Source organism: Pristis pectinata, chromosome 2 (genome assembly GCF_009764475.1).
Source record: "Pristis pectinata isolate sPriPec2 chromosome 2, sPriPec2.1.pri, whole genome shotgun sequence".
In the NCBI taxonomy this organism is placed as follows: Eukaryota; Metazoa; Chordata; class Chondrichthyes; order Rhinopristiformes; family Pristidae; genus Pristis; species Pristis pectinata.
In genome coordinates this window covers 68976942-68992963 of record NC_067406.1, presented here as the reverse complement: position 1 = coordinate 68992963, position 16022 = coordinate 68976942, and the positions used below count along the sequence as shown (strand labels likewise).

Here is a 16022-nt window from a genome sequence, read left to right as displayed (position 1 = left end):
CAGAAAAAATAATGTAAGTTACCAAAATACTTAACTTTTAATTATACTTGATAGTATAATTTGTTGAAAGCTACATTTTGTGATGCCTAGTAAATTACCTACTTCACTGTGAAATATACAAAATCAATGAACTTTCTTTGTACATTTTTTTGTACAAACTGTGGGGAAGAGCCAATCTTTATCTTTCCAAATGCTTCGTTTGTCCTTTTTGTTTCTGTAGCTAACCTAGTCCTATTCTGTCAAGATATGGAGGTCACTGATTGACAATTATAGATCAGTTATAAGTACATTGCCTGAATTATGGTCAGCTTGAGGCTATTGCATATTGATCAAAAATGATTTACTGTAACTTTATATTTTGTATCTTGTAATTTCGATAATGGAGGATATTTCCTTTCCATCTTATCTCAGCCTTAGTGATTCATGATGACTTATCAATGACTTTACCTTGGTTCCAGGTTCATAAATGGATTTTGTATATGTACTGCTTCTCCTCTCCACAACTCTGGTATTGATTCAGCATGCTTGTTTTAGTGTTGGCTTTCTTTTTCTTGTGTATCAGTCGGTTATCATGTTACTTGGTCTTGCAGAGAATATGTCTTGCGTGGTAAAATTGCCTTTCTGCCATTCAGTAGCTTGACTGGTGATTTCATCTCACTCCAAGCTACACCATACTAGAATAATGTGAAATAAGGGTCCAGTAGTGTAGCATTGAGTTACTGGAATAGCAGCATGTTCTAAACATCGATCCAGAAATAGGAGTTTGAATTCCTCCTTGGCAACTGAGGGATATCAAATTCAATTAACCAGATAAATGCAGACATTTTGTTTAATAAAATAAGCTAATGTCAGCAACAGCAGCCATAAGACTCCCAGACTGTTGATTAAAAACCCATCTGGTTCATTGCTGTCTTTCAGGGAAGGAGATGTCCCATCCTTACCTGGGCTGTATATGACACCAGACCAACCAGGGCAAGGGCATCATGGCTGGACAATAAATGCTGATATTATCAGCAATGTCCACCTCACATGAATGAATAAATGAGGAAAAAGGTGGTCTACAAGATGAAGATGAATTAACTGGCTAAATTTGGACGATGAATAATCGCCATGGGACTAACTAATGTGAATCAGCTGAGACGAGACAGAATTGTAGTAGATAGAATGCTGATTTGCTTTTTTTTGTACAAAGTGTTCTGGGACATAGACCTAGAGCAATTACCCAGCCCACCTCACCCCTGTTTGGGCTGACCCAGTAAGTATCATGTCCATTTTAAAATTTGTATCCTTGTTTTCAAATCGCTCTTTGGCCTAGCCCCCTCCAGGCTAAACCCTCCGTGATTTCTATGCTCATTCCATTCTGGCCTCTAGAATGTCTCCAATTTTAATCAAACCACCATTGGCAGCCATACTCTGGAATACAATATTACACCTCCATGCAGCTCTCTGGAATTCGTCCTAAATGTAACCTCCTCTCTACCATCCTTTCTTTTTTTCAAGACTCTCCTTAAAACCTTATGACCAAGCTGCCCTAATATCTGACTTTCTTATCTCCTTTTATAGCTTATTTGATAAAGTTCCTTGTTTATTTTCACCACATTAAAAACACAATATAAATTACTTTCTTTGTCTGTGATTCATCTTTACCTTCATTATCTACAATAGATCATCTGTAACAGTGTAGCAAACTAATTAATGGCTTAAAGTGAACAACTGACCAAGAATCCACATGGCTACCTCCCCAGTCCTATCCAAAGTCAAACTTTGTGGCCAAATTGACCAGCCTTTGATACCCTCCCTCAACCTTTGATCCACCCATGGATAATTTTAAATCCTTTCTGGATTCCTTTTTGGACTTCTCTAAGCGCAACCAGTCATTTAGAAGTGTGTGCTGACTGACCCTGATCAGTTTCTTCAAATTCTAAATAATTTCCTCTATATTATAGACTCTGATAGTTTTATCAACAACTGAAGTAAAACTAAATTGGATATAATTCCCTAGAGTGAACCTTTCCTTGAGAGACAGAGATTTCACAATTTTTCTAAAACTTCAACCCAATTCTCTCACACAAATATTCTTCTAATATAGTCTAGAATAATTTTTGGAGCTTGTCCATATTTGATTTTTTTCAGAAAGGTAATATGGCTGAATTTTATTTGTTTTCTGCCCACCTCACACTAAAGGAAGAGGATCCTGGTTAGCTTAGCACTCAATTCTCGCTTGAGATTAAACAATTGGCTTCATTTTCAAGAAAGCATTAAAATATGCAGTCAATGACGGGAAGGGTGCCATATTAAAATATTTTACCTGGGGTTTTACACCATTTTCTAGAACCCTGACTCAATTTTTATGTCCCAGAATTATAGATTTAGGAATGTACTACAAATGTCACTCCTTTGATACACTCTTCAACCTGCTCCCTGGGTTTTCATAATCCATACAAATTTTTTTTTTGCAGTCTTGGTTACTCGATTCTGATGTGTACTTCAAACCTAAGTTCACTACATTGCCAAAACCATTCCTTTCATTTGAGCCTCTCTCATCTATTCTTTTAGAAGCTCTGTACTTATTTAACATACACCTTTTGCTGCCTCCCTCCATCCACATTCTATACTTTCTAATTTGTTTGAATACAAATACCTCTACTAGACCTTGCTCATCTACCAATCCCATGACACTCTTTTCCCCAGTACTGAAATAAATCTGATAGAAGCTTGAACAAGTATTGGTTCATCTGCATGTGAAGAGGGCAAGATGGCTGGATGTGAGACTTGAACTCTGCATGGAGACAGGCTAAAAACTTGATAAGACAATGAAATTGCACCCATGATCAAAGTGCCAATTTAAAATTTTGCAAGCTTCTATTTGTCAAATATTCAGTGCCATGCGCATAACATGCAGCACTCCTCTGTCCCAATTATGCTTATGCACTTTACTAGATGCTGGCATTTTCAGAATATGCTATTCTCGTGCACTGTCCAACATTCCTGAAGAAATTTGGTGCTCATCAATGAAAAATGTCGCCTATAGAAATTCTGTCAATTTTCACAGGTAGTAAGTTCACCTTGTTAACCAAAAGTAAATTTTACTACACTTATTTAAAATTATTCAGTAGCAATGTACATCTCATTATTTATGGTAACTTACCAAATTTTATTTTTCACGTAACTTCCAACATTGTTTTTGCTGCCAAGATTGGGATGAAGAAGTAGAAGGTTGCATATCCAAATTTGCAGATGACACTAAGTTGGAAATAAGTTGTATAGGTGAGGGCAGGAAGTTGTAGACAAAAGAAATGAGTTAGCAAAACCATAGTAAATGACTTTAATGTTAAATGTGAGAGCATATAGATCTGAGAGGACAAAATTGGATTTTTTTTGTTAATAATGAGAGGCTAGGACCATGGAAGGAGCACAGAGGTTTTGGCACTCATGTATAATTGGTTTAAAAAAAACCTGCAGGGTTATTCTCAGGAGAGAGCACTATAAGGAAGCATGTAATATCTTGAAAATTTAACTAGATTTAGATGAGGCTTCAAGTCAATTTAGGTAAGTAGAGCGAGTAGGCAAATACATGGCAGATGCACTATAATGTGGATAAATGTGAAGTTATCCACTTGAATAGGAAAAGCAAAAAAAGCAGAATATTATTTAAGTAGTGATACATTGGAGAATTTTTGATATAAATGGAGCTGGACATCCTTGCACACCAGTCACTGAAAGCAAACCATGTAAGTTCAGCAAGCAGTTAAGAAGGCAAATGGTATATGTTGATCTTCATTGCAAGAGCTTTTGAGTACAGGAGCAAGGATGTCTTTACTATAATTATGTATACAAGGCCCTGGTGGGAACACACCTGGACTATTGTGTGCAGTTTTGGTCACCTTAACTATGAAAAGATATAGTTGCCATGCAAGGAGTGAAATGAAGGTTCACCTGATTGCAGGGATGGTGGGATGGTCATTTGAGGAGAGATCAAGTGGACTAGGCCTGTATTTGCCAGAATTTTGACAAATGAAACTTGCAAAATTCTGACAGGGCTTTAGAGGCTGGCAGTGGGGAAGATGTTTACTCTGGGAGTAGGTGGGGAAGGGTCTCGAACTAGGGGTCACAGTCTCCAGATACAAGGTAGACGTGAAGAAGTTGCTTCTGTCTGGTGAGCCTGTGGAATTCTCTACAGCAGAAGGCTAGAGGTCAAGTTGTTGAATGTATTTGAGAAGGAGGATGATAGATTCCTTGATACAAAGGAGAATCACGGGGAGAGAGTGGAAACTTGTTAATGTAATAGAGAATCAACCATGTTCGCATTGAATGGTCTATGCTTACTATTTTCCCATGATTCAATGATGAAAAAAAGGAAAGATTTCCAGTGGCTGAGGTTAATAAAAAGGGTTTGGTAAAAGAACTAGAGGTGACATAAGGTAAACCAACCCCATATCCCTTGATTCCTTAAATATCTATTGACTTCTATCTTGAATATTCTCAGAAACTGAGCCTCCACAACCTCCTTGGGTTATGAATTCCAGAGATTCACCAGCCTCTGGGCAAAGAAATTTCTTCTCATCTTTGTCCTGAATGACTGACCCCATTCTTTGAAGTTGTGACATTGAAATAAACTAAACTGTCACACTGTTGACGGCAACGACTGTGCCCTCATAATGAAAAAGTTGTACAGAATACAGTACCTTGTATCTTAACATGTGTTCTGCCAAATACTGCAGGGCTCTTCTCGAGCATCCTAGGCAGCAGACTCTACCTAAAATTCAGTTGGTAGCTGTGTGCACATTAACAACCTCATCAATATGGAATTTGATGTGTTATATTACAAATTTGGGGGGCATGTGGCTGCCACACTATAACAAATCTGGCCATAATGCCAAAAAACATGCTCTAGAGACAGATTTTGCAACCAATATTTTCTCCAACCTACGTTCCTTTCAATTGTAACCTTATTGCTGGGAACACATTGTGTGGTTAACATGCCATAAAAGGTATTTGAGAAAATACTTCTGGAACCAGGCTGTGGTCTTGTGCAAAGGAGTAATGAGAAATGAGCTCCTAGCTACACCATTGTTGCCTGTGAGTCCTGTGCCTGGCCTGAATGGTGACCCAGAATATCAGTAATATGGAAAGGACGGGTACACTTATTTTTACAAGTGTGTCTACATTTGAAGATGTAAGGACAAGAAAGTATAAACACAGGATGAGCTTTATTATTAAAGAGTTGAAATGATCATAATAGGTCACGACCACTTTATCGTGCTACATGAAAGGATGAGGAGCTTGCCTTTATTCATGCCCGCATCTCTCAGTTCAAGCAACAGCACCCTGCAGTAGCTATAAGCTATGTGACATTTTCTCTAAAATATTTTAAGGAAATGTTTAAATTTGAGGGAGGATTCCATCAATGATGGATTGCAATTATGAAGCACCTTGAACACATCTGCCTTCAATTTTGATTCCACTTCTTTAACATTCAGAACATTATAAGGTTTATCATGTCAGTTTCAAAGTTATTATTATTTTACTTTAATATAATTACACCTTTCTAGGTCATTCTGTACACCCTTGAAGGATGATGGCAGCACTTAACAATTTTAGCCTAGGGAGTATTTTTCTTTTATTTGATTATAATTACCTCGTACAGAGCTCGTTTAGCACATTGTACGAACATTAAATTAATATGAGCATGTGGCTTGACAGAAAGGTATGACAGGTGATGAAATATGCCATAGGATTTTCTTAAGTAGTGCTGTATCTTAATGATGCAAGTTATCTTTTAAGAATTGAGTGACCCCATTCTTTGAAGTTGTGACATTGAAATAAACTAAACTGTCACACTGTTGACGGCAACGACTGTGCCCTCATAATGAAAAAGTTGTACAGAATACAGTACCTTGTATCTTAACATGTGTTCTGCCAAATACTGCAGGGCTCTTCTCGAGCATCCTAGGCAGCAGACTCTACCTAAATGGCTCAAGGACATTTTATAACTGTTAAAATGATTTCAATTTTATTTAATTCAGAAGTATTATTGTATCATCACTTTCCAGAAATGACAATAAATTATAAAAAGTAGGCAAAATGAAATTTGGACAGAAACTGAGTGTTTCATTGATGTGGCAAATCCTTGCATCTTCTCTAAGTGAGATGCAAACAAACTTAAAATAGACTGCATGCTAAAATTCAAAACATTGAATGTTAGAGAAGCAATCTCAAAGGGCTTAAAAGGATAACGAATGCTTATTGGCTTACCATAAAATAATTACAGGTCCCATATTACAGGAGTGTTGCATTCCTAGAAAACAGTCCATTACATGATTTTCTGTAATGTGAAGCCAAGTCATCTGTGCATGCTTCAAGAAATGAGAGTTAGGGCAAAGAAATCTATTTACCATTTTTTACACATAAATTCCATGAGAATGAATTTTATTCCGTATCTTAAATTTTTGAGTAGTGATTTTTAAATTCTGTAAGGGCAAATTTCCATTACCCAAATGGCTGTAAGACTGAGGTTCACCTGTAATAACTGAGTATTCCACTGAATCATTATTGCAAACATGATCAAATGCATTGGGGAGAAAATGGGAATCTTTTATGGGAAAATGGGAATCTACATGGCAAAGATGAGATTCAAGGTTGGCCTTGAATTTCATCTTTGCCATGTAGAATGCAATTTAAAGCTTGGTCATAACTTAAGTCACGTGGTTTGCCCAATCTATTCTTTAAGAATTTAACTTGCACCAAATTGAACCATTGTCTCCAGTTTGGGTATCAAAGACATTGAAGGTCTCATGTGGAGAGCCTTTGGACATTTTGGGATTAATAGTGCTTCCAGTCAGTGGGTTACCTGAAATTGGAGGGTAGCTTATAGCCCAATGGTATAAACATTGAATTTTCTAATTTCAAGTAACCCACTCCCCCCGTGTTCCTTTCCCACCCGTCCATTCAGGGTCTGTGTTCATATTTTCCATCCCTCTCTCCCTGCCCCCCACCTTACCTCAACTCATCAGAAATATGCTATTTCCTTAAACAAAATGTCTTTCAAGGCAGGTCAACTGTCCCAGTGGCTGTCAAGATCCTTTCAAGCAATTGCCAAGAATATAATCTAGATTTGCAAGCAGCATTAATTAATGTATTAACCAGGTCACCAAAATCTTGATTACCAGTGGCAACTCCTTTATTGTGTTTCATACTGAAAACAAGGTAGAATAATGAGAGAACATTGCACATCTATTGCAGCATTTGCAAACTGAATTGTTCAAATTGTTGAAAGCCATATAGGAACCAACCTTATCCCAACCCATTGTGTTCCAAAGCAGAAGTTTTTCTATTCCAGTTATATAAAACTGATCAATGATCTCAGGAATTGTATTATTTGTGTGAATGAGTGAGACCTAATATCCTCCATGGCATCTCTAAGTTACAGCAATTTATTGTCCCATAATTGTTAAAAGTATCAGACTGGACAAATTGTTTCTCTGGGTCAAGAGTGATCGATTTCAGCCCTGACGCATGACCCCATCATGGCAGCTACAAAGGCAGACAGAATAGCAATGTATGGTGGGAAAAATGCACAATGTGTTTGCCCAGATCTGTCAAGAGAATAGATAGGTTAGTAATTTGGTTGTGGACTTTAGGCATATGACATTAATACTTTAAATTTAAAGTGGACATGGTGTTAGAACATAGAACACTACAGCACAGTATAGGCCCTTCGGCCCACAATGTTGTGCTGACATTTTATCCTGCTCTAAGATCTATCTAACCCTTCCATCCCACATAGCCCCCTATTTTTCTATCATTCATGTGTCTATCATTCATTGCCTTAGTAATCTCCAGCAATTACTTTTTTTTATCTGCTCCATCCCATATTCTGTTGACTCATTCAGTTACCTCCATCCAGGCATTTTGAGGAACACTCATCAGAAGGTGCTTATCTACTCCAAATAGAACAACTCTCCTTTCAGATACCTTTTTGCTTAAACCCAAGAGTAGTGTCTCAAATTTAGGACCTGGCCTTGTCCCTTACTTCCATCCTGAGCTACTATCAGAAGGATTTCAGATCTGGTATTTTGCTGTTGTAACTAAGGGCAGAAGGTCAAATTTCCTGGATATCCTGTCCTGTCCAGCACACTGATCTCAGTTTTATTGATCAAAGGGATTGCATAATGTGCAACGTGAGTTTGAAAGAGCACGTGCACTTTTGATCTGTATAATTAGATGTGTACCTGTGATGGTGTCTGGCACGGATAATTAACTTTTGTAAGATCATGCATTTTGAGTAGATGTTTCACCTTTGCTGTCTATCCCTAATTAAAATAATTCACTGTTACTGTTATATTGTTACTTACCCATGGGATTATGGGATTTAAAAAGTCATGATTTTTGTTAGACTTTTCACATTAGTTTAAAATGTTACAGAACCAGCATCTGTGTTGCAGACCTGACAATTATCTTAAACATTTGAAGGAATTAATAACAAAGTGAGATACTGTCAAGTTTAGTTATATAAAATAACATATTTTTCACATAATTTAAAGCTAGAATATAGTTTATAATTACACAACAAGAAAAGTGCAATATTTTTTCATATTTCTTACAACAACAACTTGTGCATTGGTGCTTGTTACAATTTAATTTGCTACAGCTATAATCACGAAGAAAGTGGTACTGCAGTGTTCACGAAATTATCTTCATCAGGCTAGTTTTGTTATGCTAAGCAACCAATGCCAATACATGTTGAAAATTATTCTATGTGTGCTTATATCAGTTTGTATAATTGTGTTAATGTATTAATACATTAATGATTGTATTAATTATCTGGCATTTTCACAGCAGAACTTCAAGCAGCAGTCAGACCCTGTCCCCGTGCCAGACAATGGATCCTTCTGCCCCTGAAGAGTGCTTTCAGGCATTAAACCATGCAGAACAAACCTTCAAAAAGATGGAGAACTATCTTCGACACAAGCAGCTGTGTGATGTTGTGCTTCTGGCCGATGACCGAAGGATTCCAGCTCACAGGTGAATGAAAAATGCATCAATGGATTTTTTTTTCTGTAAATTAAATCAATTTCCAGGCTGTTCATCACAAAATCAATATTTGACTTTTAATAACCAGGAATTGCTGTAATATCAATATTATCCTTTTCAGTCTCTTTGTAATCTATGGTATTCTATGTAAAATTTGATGAGATACTATACTATGGAGGCTTTGTTTAAAAAAAAAATTGAATTTAAAAATTTTAAAGTCATTAATAATTTTTTTAACGTAGTTATGATTTTGGAAACTTTTTTACATTTATTTCCAAAAAACAGACCAATTAGCTGATTTCATTTATTGGACAACAACAATCTTATTTCATTTTGGTGAAATTCCCTCAGTACAAGAACAGTTTGTGAAATACCCCTTAATAAAATTTGGGCTATTGTTCTTTCTTCCATCAGTACATTTTTTTTATTTATACTCATTTTATGCCCATCAATTGTAATTTGAGAAATTATTGATGAGCCAGCTTCTTGAACGATTTTTGCAATAAAGGTCCTGTTAGGAAGAGTATTCCAGGATTTTGGTCAAACAATAATGAAGGGATAGTGATACATTTCCAAGTCAGGGTAGCATGTAATTTGGAAGGAAATTTGGAGTCACAGATGGGGTTTGATTCAATTGGCTGTTTCATTGGCTGGTGTTGAGCTTCTCAGTGGCCCTGAGACTCCAGCCAGGAGAGCATTTACAGGGCCAATCAGAGGTCAGGTCGTGACACTATGCACAGGCAGGGAAGGCATTTTGGGCAGCACAGTCGGTCCACATAAGTCACTGAAAGCTAATTGAGGATTGTTGTGGATGAACCAATATTCTTGCAACCAACCGATAGACGAACAGAAGACCAAAAAGAACAGGAGTGCAAATAAATTACTTCCCTCATATTGGCTCACCTGCATAGAACTAGTCTGCCAGCTATGTCCTTCAGGAATCTAATTTATGTATCTAAATTGGATGCTAAATTCAGTGAAAAGGTCATAATGCCAATATTTTTTTTAATATTTTATATTTGCACTTTTTCTTCCTCATTGACTGACAAGATTAAAATGGCTAACAATTTCTCTTCTCCAGGCCAAATGACACTGAATATATCCTAAGGTGAAATGAATCACAATGGATATGTAGGTGAAGGTTACTAACAGCTGATTTCTTCTTTTGCCAGGTTGGTTCTTTCTTCAGTTTCAGACTACTTTGCTGCAATGTTCACAAATGATGTAAGGGAAGCTAAACAAGAAGAAATAAAGATTGAAGGTGTGGACTCAAATGCATTATGGGCATTAGTTCAATATGCCTATACAGGTAAACACAAAATAGTCAACTCCTATACAATTGCTGCATTTAACAATTCTGTTAATCCTTTGTGTTCTAGAGAAATTTGCAAAGTAAACTTTTTGGGTAGAGTGGTTCTTTTTTTTAATCCTGTGTGAACAAAAACAGTGCAACAAATTTAGTATTGACTACCTTTTGCAGTGGACTACTTAAAGGATGGCTCAATTTTAGGAAGCTGAATAGGATTTTGCTTTTGTAAACAGTAAAAGATTCATTTATGTAAAATCTTCAACATTACAACATCCCAAAGTTCACAAGGACATCACCAAACAAAAATTAATAATGCCAAACCACATGAAATGCCATTAGGGCAGATGTCCAAAAAACTTGGTCTTGGGTTTAGAGGAGAATTTTAAAAGCAGAGAGTGAGCTGAAGGTTTAGGGATAGAACATTGTTTTGGGCCTTGGGAGTTGAAGGCAAGGTCACCAAATTTGGGAATAACCAAAGGTCACAATAAGGAGTGCAAATAACTCAAAGCATTGTAAGGCTGGTGGACATTCTTGGGATTGGGGGAAAGGTGGGAGGGTGCAGAGTGGCTACATAGGTTTGATATAAGACTACGGAAGGATTTGAAAACAAGGATGGGTTCTTTAAACTCATTGTTGCTTAACTGGAAATCTGTGAGGATCACCACGTCCAGGAGTGATAAATGAACAGAATTTAAAATAAGATCAGGAAATAGAATTATAAGGAATATATCAATAAATGAGATGTCATTAAAAATCCTCAAGGCAAGTTCAGGAAAAACATACAAGAGTCACAACTGACCTGAACCCTGTATTGCTTAGATTGTCAGAATAGGTCTGATATAGGAGGGACCTTTGATTTCCACATGGTAGCCTGATAATTGTGGGATTATGATAGCAACTCATGAGTTTAAATCCCATGGCAACTGAAATTAAATTGAATAATGTGGTTATTTGTGGGCTGACATTGCAATGCAGCTGAAAGCTTCCCAGTTTGATGCAAAGTACCCTGTCGTCAGTCCTTCGTCAGGTGGCTGGAATTCCATACTTCTTGATAACTGTTAATGCCTTATGAGCTATAAATAACTTCCAGGTCAATATTACTTCCTTCCTTGAACAAAATGTGAGGAATTACTGTACCCTGCCCACTCCCCCCACCAACCCCCAACATCCATCCTTTGGATGGAGGAGCTGACAAACAAAATTGAAAAACATTTCCACCTGCAAAGCTCTCCCAGAGTGATATTACAAACCTCATATACACTTTCTTCCTAGTATACTGGTGTCTGAAGAATCATCTGGTGTTTGCAATGTCTAAGCTGTGGGAAGACCTTCCCTGATCCATTTTTGTATCACTACTCTTTTTTATGGTGTGTTTTGGAAACTCCTGTAGTAAGTAGATCAGCATAGCCAGCCTGTCATGTGAGCCATGCACTGGAATGGCTAGGTATTTTCCAAGAAGAATCTGATCATTTCTATCCTCTGAAAAGATAAATCAATGATACAGAGCTTCCTTCATACAGGAGGTTTCAGAAGGATTTTTCCATGAGTCAAAAGGTGTGCAAAATGGTACTCTTTAGCACCACTGGTTTGGATATGACAGGTGCTGATTTTGATGGAATTTTAGGCACAATGTACCTATGCATAACTTTCATGCACTTTGCACTGTCCTTGTGTTGGGCAGGGCAGGGGTACATGCATTGTTTTTGCAAGCAGGACATATGCAGAGCAGGCAGATAGGCTGCCAACTAGGTTGATGCCATGGTGCTCAATTGGAGCTAACATGATGTTAACTGCAGGCATAGAAAAATCTAGTTTAGAAACAGTGCAGATGGAATGCAGAGAAATAAAGGACTGCAGATGCTGGAATCTAAACAAAAAACACGATGATGCTGGAGGAACTCAGCAGGCCAGGCAGCATCTGTGGAGAAAAGTAGGTGGTCAATGTTTCAGGTCAGAATCCTTCCTGCCCACCCCACCTCCACTCTTTTGTCTGCCTATCACTGCTCTGCTTTTCCCTTCTATATATTGGACTTCCCCTTTCCTATCTTCAGTCCTGAAGAAGGGTCCTGACCCGAAACGTTGACTGCCTGCTTTTCTCCATGGATACTGCCTGGCCTGTTGAGTTCCTCCAGCATCATCGTGTTTTTCAGATGGAATACAGGATCTTTCTAGTTAATGAGATCATCTCCTACTTTCAGGTTTGATGGTTAGTTAGAAGGCACACTGAATTGGGTGATTTGTTGGTGTTTGATATTTAGATACAGAATTTGGAGGTCTTAAGAGAGCACTGTGGTCAAAGTTGCACCTGAACCTGTTGTTGCCAAGTATGAGGGTTTTATTAAATGTTTCTTTAGTGAACAGTATAAAGGTGAGCAGCATTAAGAGAACTAGGAAGGGGTCGGCAGAGCTGGACTAATGTGCCAGAAGAGGAAAAGTATTAGAACCCGAGGCTCAATCCACAAAGGGTTTTAAGGCAGTAGTTGTATTACATCCACCCAAGGAAAGACAAGTGACCATTCATCTAAAGAGGTGCTCACAGATATCTGCAAATGCTGTAGCCATAGAATAGAACCAGAACTACACTGCAAGTAAAGGTGAGGGTAGCTATGATTTTTGTTGCCTCCAAGTCTAGCTGCCAGGGATATAGTATAATTTCAGAATTTGCTCCATATTGCTACATGAGAGAAATTGAAGGGTCTCTACCACCCACCTGTCCCAAGGACACCTCCTATCCCATCTGTGCAAGAGGCTGCACTCCCCACATTGGTCTCATCAGTCACCGCAGAAGCCACAGAGTGGAAGCAGGTCATCCTCAGTCCCAAGGGGTGGCCAAAGAAGAACAACAACATGAGATTGCTCATCTTCAACATCCAGCTGCGCTACAACCATTCGCAAGATGTCTGAGTGGTCAGTGGCTGACACCAGAACGAATCAAGACTCTCTCATCCTCTAATGTTCCCTCTAATTGTAATCACATCAAACCTATAGGTAGCGAAATATGGAAAATGGACATCCTGTAAATACCTAGCTTCTGATACCAGTCTGAATCCCATGCACCAGAGGACAGCACAGCTATAGGGATGGCCATGCTGCCACCCAGAATATTTCTCTGGGGTTTCTGCTGCTTCTGGAAGTGTTGTGCAATGTATTGTAAAATGGGCCTCAAGATTTGTCATTTTCTGTTGCATCCTCCAGAGCATAGTGTTAATACAAGCTCAGCCTTTGCCAGCGTCGAGCTAAAGAAAGAGAGAAGGCAACATTGGAAGCCCCTTTCTGGCCAAGCAGGAAGGGACTGAAAAATAACATTTCAGATTTTAATAAACAAAATCCCTACATTGGCATTCTTTTGCTGTTCCAAGCGTGATGTCTTCATGAGTTTGGGCTCAGCGCTCTTGTCATCCCATACAAACTAATCTTTATGTCAAGTGACAGTGTCTAACATAGTAGTCATGACTGACAGATTGAGTGATGGTACCTTGTGTTGACCTTGTTTGCTGTCTTCTCCCATCATTCAATTATGTCCCTAGAGGGCTTCCTGTCCTAAGTAGAGGACATTTCTTCTACTCTCCACCTTTGTGACTGAGGCTTCCAGAGCTGCATCAAAAAATCCTGCACGTTCCACCATCACTTTCATGAACTTACCCAGGTCTCTTAAATGATCTCCACCACCAGATGCAGATAAAAATCATTTCTTATTTAAAAGGTATAAGCATGGTGTTAATCAATGCTTGCTAGCTTGAGCTAGTGCTAACCACTCATAAAATTGGATCCCTATAAACTATGTTTTGTAATCATGAGGTAGCAGCATGAATTTTGCATGTGCTCCATACGGAGTGAAGTGAGTGCAGATTAATCACACATTGCAATTTGCAGTACCTGTTTCCTTCACTATCTAATGAAAACTGCCACAGAGAGTCCTGCATGTCAGTCTTATTTTAGAAAAGAGCTTTTGTCTTATTTACAAAACTGACATCACCAGACTTTTCCAGAGTGACACATGACTATTTTAAGATGTAAGTAATGCAATTACAAAGAGAGCAATCTGGCTTCTTACCACAGCTACCCACCCAGGAATGTATTTGGTTACACACAATATGAATTGCCAGGTGGGAATTGCTCTCTTGCCCATGACGTCTCTTTTTACGTACCTAGATGTTTTTCCCCTCCACTGAAGTTAAGCTAATTGCATTAAAGACTTCAGTATTTGTGCTTTTGCTGCTGCTTTTAGCTGTTTTCCGATCTGCTTTGCTCGAGGTATTGTAAAAGTGTTTTCTTCAATTCTTATGTTATAAATATTTTTAATTTCGGTAATATTTCCTCTGTTTAACTGAAAAACAGTACAGACATCAGCCTTTCTTCTCATAAAGCTGAGGGACTGGGTACAAATTGTTTCCAGTTCCTGAGCACAGCACAAGTGAGTTTCACTTTGGGACTTGGAGAAGGAGGTCAGATACAACTGTGTATGATCTCCAGCATGTTCCTCATTTCTGTAGTGCAAAGAACAGAGGTAGAAGCGAGGAAGAAGCTGGCCCCCACATTGCTGCAAGCAGCTGCTCTCCACAGAACCACTGGCGTGGTCACATCCATTCATTGGGATAATGTTAGAGTAAAGTGCAAGGAAGGAGAGGAATTTCTGAAATGTGTGCGGGAGAACTTCCCGATCACTGTGTTTCGACCCAACGAGGAAAGAGGTTGTATGATTGCTTTTGTTACATTAATGGCCAAACAATCCATTTTGCTTAAATGGAAGGATCCAATACCCCCTACTACTTTTCAATGGTTTTCTCAAACTATATCATGTTTAAACTTGGAAAAAATTAGGAGGGGTACTGTTGATCCTTCGCTTAAATTTGAAGATATTTGGAGTCCATTTATTCAATATTTTCACATGATGTAGATCCCCTTTCAATAACTTTCCAACTTGGGGGAACGGACTTGACGACATAATATTGTTCTGTTTCTACTGAGAAAGTTTAGCCCAGTTTTTTTTTTCCTTTTTTTTTGTTGTTTGCTTTTCTTTTGAAAAGTTTTTTTTTGTTTAGTTTATATTGTTTATAATTTTTTTCTATTGATTTGGGTTTTTTTTAATTTATATAATAAATCTTTCTCTTTCCTTTCTTTTATATTATATTCATTTACTAAGAGATCGTTGGATCTACAGATTTTTTTTATATTTTGTTGTTCTTTATGATCATATATGCTATGATTGTTATCCTGATCTCTTTGTATTACATGTATAAATATTGATGCTATATATCAATCCGTATTAATTTGAAAACTAATAAAAAGATTGAAAAAGAAAAGGAAAGAGGCATTACTGAATCACAATGCGGGAATGAAGTGAAATAGATGGACAAATGGTCAGTTAGGAAACGATGATCAATCAATCATAAATTTTAGATGAATAATGGAGAAGGGTTAGGAGTGTTCTAAAGTAGATATTTTTTTAAATAAAGGGTAATTACCAGAGTAAAGTGGAACCAAGATTGGCAAATAAAACTTACCAAAAAAATGGGAGGTCTTTAGAGAAGAAATGTTTCTGGTACATTTCCAATAGGAGGAAAGAGCAGAGCTCCCTTGATGACGGAAGAGAATGAGAACGATGGAACAAAAATGAGGGAGGAGGGGAAGTGACTCGTTAGGTGGAAAATTCACATGAGAACTGGGCTGAATTTAATAA

General features: G+C 37.9%; 1 protein-coding gene across 3 annotated transcripts in view; it reads left to right on the top strand.

Annotated features, from left to right (window-relative positions):
• LOC127584496 (kelch-like protein 5) overlaps positions 1–16022 on the top strand; it is a 92959-nt gene that overhangs the window by 31716 nt on the left and 45221 nt on the right. For 2 of the 3 annotated variants that reach the window (XM_052041284.1, XM_052041283.1), the window contains 2 exons: positions 8839–9024; positions 10206–10342. In XM_052041284.1, the coding sequence (XP_051897244.1) occupies positions 8882–9024; positions 10206–10342 (280 nt within the window). In that variant the 5' untranslated portion in view covers positions 8839–8881. The remainder of the gene's footprint in view (positions 1–8838; positions 9025–10205; positions 10343–16022) is intronic. The other variant, XM_052041285.1, reaches the window with a different exon arrangement.